Source organism: Salvelinus alpinus, chromosome 28 (assembly GCF_045679555.1).
Source record: "Salvelinus alpinus chromosome 28, SLU_Salpinus.1, whole genome shotgun sequence".
Classification (NCBI taxonomy): Eukaryota; Metazoa; Chordata; class Actinopteri; order Salmoniformes; family Salmonidae; genus Salvelinus; species Salvelinus alpinus.
The window spans coordinates 20110375-20116374 of NC_092113.1; the positions used below are offsets into that span (position 1 = coordinate 20110375).

The 6000-nt window shown below is 41.5% G+C and overlaps 1 protein-coding gene across 5 annotated transcripts; it reads right to left on the bottom strand.

Annotated features, from left to right (window-relative positions):
* Positions 1 to 1768: 1768 nt before the first annotated feature.
* On the bottom strand, positions 1769 to 5722 carry LOC139557377 (death effector domain-containing protein-like). 5 transcript variants are annotated; one of them, XM_071372106.1, is made up of 5 exons: positions 5433 to 5722; positions 3608 to 4269; positions 3227 to 3328; positions 2956 to 3093; positions 1769 to 2712 (listed from the first exon to the last, which is right to left on the bottom strand). In XM_071372106.1, exons 2-5 carry the CDS (start codon positions 4182 to 4184, stop codon positions 2285 to 2287), a joined length of 1245 nt encoding a protein of 414 aa, XP_071228207.1. In that variant the 5' UTR covers positions 4185 to 4269; positions 5433 to 5722; the 3' UTR covers positions 1769 to 2284. The 5 variants fall into 5 exon arrangements, with proteins under 5 accessions (XP_071228207.1, XP_071228211.1, XP_071228210.1 ...); XM_071372110.1 differs by having other exon boundaries at positions 3608 to 4121; positions 5433 to 5583; XM_071372109.1 differs by having other exon boundaries at positions 5429 to 5579.
* Between the last annotated feature and the right edge of the window lie 278 nt (positions 5723 to 6000).

Here is a 6000-nt window from a genome sequence, read left to right on the forward strand (position 1 = left end):
TAAAACATATTAGGGGAATACAAATATAACAGATACTGCACTCTGATTAACTATATTACCTTTTCATGTGGAATCGTATAGATATTGAACATCCGTTTAAAGTAACTGATGTACACATTATACACTGTTAAACAGATGCGGTCAAATATATTCGCACTCTTGCATTTCACAATAGAGCGCAATGGAGGTGAATCTTCAGTTTGTTCGTTTCAAAACTGATTGAATGGCAATTTTTACCCCATAGGCACCTGCAACTTACAACAGGTGAGTAAGTAAAATTATGCAGTAAATGAGAATCATACCTCCAACCAAATTAATTAGACTTTATTAATTAGTCCAGGCCATTTTTTACTTTGAAGGGAAAAATCAGAAAAAATATGTTTTTGTTCTTCTTGCCCATGTGCCGTTGTAATTTTAAAAAATACACTTGTAAACACCAAAATATTTTTTAATTTCAACTTATTTTAGAATAAATAGTGAATCAAGCATGGGTGCCAATATATTTGACCACATCTGTATATGAGACTGAGGACATTCTTACAATGCAAACAAGTATGAAGTGAACCACTTTCCAACACCTCACTGCTCTTGACCTTGCTGCATCTATGAAAGCCAACCTCACAACCTATAAAAAATGTTGCCTAGAAAACACCCTCATATGTCAGCGGTATAGCCAACTGTATTAAATAATTTATCAGATGGCAGTCTGATCAATGTCTGTGGATCTGACTCTGGCTGTACGTTCATCCCACACGATATCTCAGACAGCACTGGGACGATTTTGACTAAACTTACTGATTGGTCCAAGGCGGTGAAACATGTTTAAAGTTGAAGTTAAAGTTGCCTCGTTTCCTAAACCAAGTATCAGAGGCTCCTAACTTGGGTAGCACTACACCATGCTACATTGTGTCAGACGGATTGTAGGATAATGAACTGTGGACAAAGATGTCTTGAAAATGTGGTCCAAAATAATCACCAACTACTCTGGTCTTGTACATTTGCATGAAACACAATATGCCTAATTATACCGTTGTAGTAAAATGTATGATATTGATGAACTCAATCAAACAAAATGGTGCTCCCAGTGTACTTCCCTAAATAAATGGTTGAAAGTACTAAATGCAGTGTGTAGAGCCTTTTCTCTTTACATGAAATTACCATTAAAAAGCAAAAACAAGGGGGGAACTTTGTATGTTGGTTGTAACTCAAATATAATAAAACAATTGTTTAAAGTTGAGATCCACATAAGGTGAAACAGGCCACTGGTCACCCCAGGCGCTTTTGTTTTTGTTTTGTTTATGAAACAGAGCAGCGGAGCATCGTGGTACCTACTCTGCTGGTCTATCGTGCTTGCAATGATGTGAGATGATGTCAGAGGGGAAAAAACTGTGTTGTTTGAAGTACCGTCTTTGTTGTAATATAGCAAACAGACGTGGCAGTTTCACCACTAAGGATTCCAGCTTTAATGAATGTGTCTTTCTGATTAAATTCTAATATTGACAAGCAAATCAAGAAATAAAAGTCTGAGCCATGGGTGAATACACATATTCAAAAAGGACATTTGTATTTGAGATGAGGGTAGATTCAAAATTATTTCAAAATGACTTGACGTTTTTTTAATACTTACTGCATTCTGTTGTTGAATTTTGTATTGCAATTTTCAAGCACATCTGAAACCACTCAGTACGCTTAATCTTTTCAATCCTTTTGAACCAAATCATCAAGAACGACCCACACAAGAATAGTTCATTTGACAACGTACCAAAAATATTTTGAAATGATTTACTACCAAATAATTGTATGATGGCATGTCTCTGGCTTACAATGATTTTGTCCTTGTCTGGCAGTAAACAAAATGCTAAATGTCCCAATAGGGACTTGTTTATAGCCATGTGTAGTAATAGTCTACTAGGGGCCATTTCAAGAACACTTTATGGCAAAGAGCTGTGTGATACCAAAAGAAAATGTTAAATCAGATTTTATAGTCAATTCACAAGTTACAATAAAAAATATTAACATTGTCCTTCCAGCAGAAAAAACTAAACCTTCAACATTCAAAACACTCATCTTATGTCTGTGTTCCATACATCTAACTCAACTTGCTCACTTTAATTTCACATTCCCTTCATAGATGAAAGGGCAGGGCACCCAGCATTCTTCCTCATACTTCTTCCTGAATCAGACCGTACTTTACACTTTCCTTGCTTCTGTCCTCGCCATGAAGTTAAGTTATCTTATTTGGGACATGGGTGCCCCTTCTGCTAAAAGAAGCAGACATGCGCTTCTAGGAGGATGGAGTCCCTCTGCTCCCTTCGGGAGTGGCAGCAGCCCCGGCCCCAGCCCCACCTCCAGTGACCAGGTTCCGGAGCAGCTTGCGGCGGCCGGCCTGATAGTCCTCCTCATCCACATTGACCAGCAGTTTGATGGCCTCATGGCCCACCGCCTGTTTGAGTGAGTCTGTGATGAAGACGCCCTTCAGGGCCTCCAGCAGGGAGCCATTGATGTAATCCCGCCAGAAAGCATCTAGGTATGTGAGCTCCGAGAACTTGATGTCACAGATGATGGAGCCCAGGTCCCGGGACTTGAGAATAGTGTTTGCCTGGTTGAACCTCTCAAACTGCCTCTCCAGAGCCTCCTGCTTGTTGGAGAAGACGTTTCCCTGAAGCGCTGATTCATGCTGGCAGTACTCGGCGCGCACTCGTAGGCGGATGTCTGCAGGGGTGTGGGGTGAATAGGGAAGAGCAAGTGGAATGTTATACAGAGGAAGTGTGTGCCGTCTAATGCCATGGAAACAATACAGTCAAGGAATGACTTAATTCAGCAACTGTATAGTTTGGTCGCAGATATGTATGCATGTGCTTTAGCCAACTCTTTTGTAATTCATTGTCATGAAAGAACTGTCAAAAAGTAGATACACACATGCAACCTCTGAAGGCATAAAGTTATTAAACTTACCACAAGTTTGCTTCTCCCTGCAGTCTCCTGTGGTGTGGGCCCTCTTCCTTTTGCGGCTCGGTAATGGGGGGCCTGGCTTGGTGCGGGGGGGGCCCACCTGGGGCCCCGATGGAGAACAGCATATTACTGGTTGGGGGCCTGTTAGTGGAGTAGGGGAAAAAATGCTAAGATATTTAGAGATGTATTAATTTCACTATTTCCACCAACTGTATTACTCCCCCCACACACACATACTGTATGTAGATGTATACATGTAAAGTCACACATTCACCTGTCCTCCTGTGGGGTGTAGCCTCCCTGCTCTCTCCTCCTCTGGGGGACACATAACGCACTGACGTCTCTTCCAGGTACTTATCCACTGGGTCTGGGCACACTGAAAAGCAAAGCACAGCAACACTTTTGGTTAGTGACTTAATATTTACATTTAATGCAAATGGTCAATTATTAACTAAGAAAACACAAAAAGTGTGTTTTCAAGAAGTTGGCGAAAAGTGGTAAAAAAACATTTTGGAGACCGACAACATAACATTTTGGGGATCGGCAACCTACGTTTTCTGCCTTGACGCCAATAGATTTAGTTTTCTTTTTCATTTTCAATAGAATTTTAGTGGGCCTGAAAAAGGCAAAGGTTGAGAAGGAAACCACCACTCACCGGTCTGTCTCTTCCTGAGTGTGACGTAGGGCAGCAGGTCGTGCCGTGTGATGATGCGGAGCAGCTGCAGGACGTGCCTGAAGTTGGTCTCATCACAGCGCCCCTGGCGCTCCAGAGCTAGCAAGAAGTCCCGGCCGCTCCTGATGCCTCCGCGCTCATACTCGTCGATGACGTCCACGAACAGGAAGGAGAGCACTCGCACGTCACGGTGCGTGAGCTGGGCTCCCACTATGTCAAACATGCGGTGCAGTGAGTACAAGCCGTAAGCGTTGTCTACGGCCTCCTCAGGCCAGGGTTCGAAGCGTCCCGACGAGGGCCTCCTGGAAATGGCGGAGTTAGTGCAGGAGGCCGAGGCGCCCCTGTTCACTGCCACTCCGCTGGAGGTCCCCACTGATGAGGACCCCACACCACCCATCAGACCTCTGTGGGGGGCAAGGTGCCCCGCAGCACTACTCTGAGTAGAGTCCAGCTGGTTTGGGTGAATGTGAGGCCTACCGTGGTGAGCTGAAGAGTTCTGGGGGACAAGGAGGGGAGGGTTGACGTTTGCATTGGGGAGGGGATGCTGCTGTGAGGTCATCACTTTGTTAGGGGTGGAAGATGACAACGGGGATGCAGAAATCCCAACAACTTCTTTGTTGTGTCTGAATACTTAAACTGCTTTCCTATAAAAAAAAAAAAAGAGGAACAAAACACTTCACACCTGGCAAAACAGTAAAAGACCGGAACTGAAAGAGCATAAACTCAAACAAAGGAATGATTTTTTACATGAAATTAGGTTGATTATCTAAACTCAAGTTTCAGCATCTAGATAGGTAGCTAAGCTCTCTATTGTGTAGCTTAACTAGTAACGTTAGTGTCTACCATGCCTATAGCTAGCAAGCCAACCAAACTGAAAGATACTAATGTAATGATAACAGCTAGCTTCTAGGCCAAATCATCTTGCACGGTTTATCCCTTTAAAATAAGAATTACACACTTATTTGAGCAAGGGAAACAAATATACACAACATGGCTGTCAGTCATGATATCAGTGACGTAACTCTCTCCCGAAGTTTACTAAACATCAACATGGAAAATGGGCAATGATGACTGGCTTTCTAGGCTAGCTCAATGCACCATGCCAACAACGACGTAGCTACAGTAGCTAGTTAGCCCACTCAGACAGGCAGAGGTCCAAGCTAGCTGGCTAGTTATATACAATAGCATAGCCAGTATGTATATATATATCATCTTTGGCATTAGTAGCTAACGTTAATCACAACAGTCAGGAAGCTAGGTAGGTCATTGTTAACAACAAACATCTAACGTTACAGTAAATACAGTAGCTACTAGCTAGTTAAGTTAGCTACATGACATTGTTAAATTTCGCTAATCCTAAATGACTAGCTAACGTTAGCTAGATAAACCACCCAGATAACTGGATAACCACCAAGCTACAAGCAGCTTGTTATTGTAGAAACGCAGCTAGTTAGCTAATTAGGAGCTCGTATGGAGTTAGTTAGTTAACAAACTAACGTCGTTACGTCAACTCGTTTCAATTTAAATGAACGAACGTTAGTTAGCTTGCTAAACGTTATTTAGTTACACAAAACAACAAAAACGTGGTCACAAATTAAACGACATCATCGGTAGCTAGCTAAGATTCGTTTTTTTAAAGACATTTAGCCACAGTAAGGACTGGTTTTCGTATGCTAGATAGTTGGCTAACTTTAGCAATGTAGATAACTAGTGCTAACCATGTTTACCTTAGCTACGTTACCTTAAGTTAATGGCGTTAGCTACCTTGATTCAAAATAAATCAACTTGAAAGACCGTACCTACTTACTTAACGTTCTTGGTGGAATGCTAAGCTCCTTCAAGATCAGAAAACACAATTATGATGGATAATGTCACACTCTTTCCAGAGGCTACAATTAGCATGCCCATTGTCCTTTCTCAACTAAAATGAAAGAATATCCGGTACACAGTATGATTCACATCCAGGTTATTAATTCAGGCCCTGTTATAATACTTGTAAACGAGACAGTCTTTGCTTGTAAAGTGCACTCTTCCTTCCTCTCTCTCTTGAACTAATATTTCATCTAAACATGAAATGGATCATTTGTTTATGACAACAAAAACATAAACAGGAGTATGTTTTGGGTTATGATAGGTGATATGCAGCTCATAACTGAGGCATTTACAAATTAGGCTTCAAGATGGGAAGCCTATAACATCAGGGCATCGTCCTGATCGCACCTATCCTATACATTTAATTCAATATAGCCTACACAGTATTAACAGTATATATGATGTGGATTTTAATCTTTGTTTATACAGGTACAGGTAAGTAAATTAAGAAACAATTCATGTTTACAATGACAACTTGTCCGTCCAAACAAGAACCTATTTGA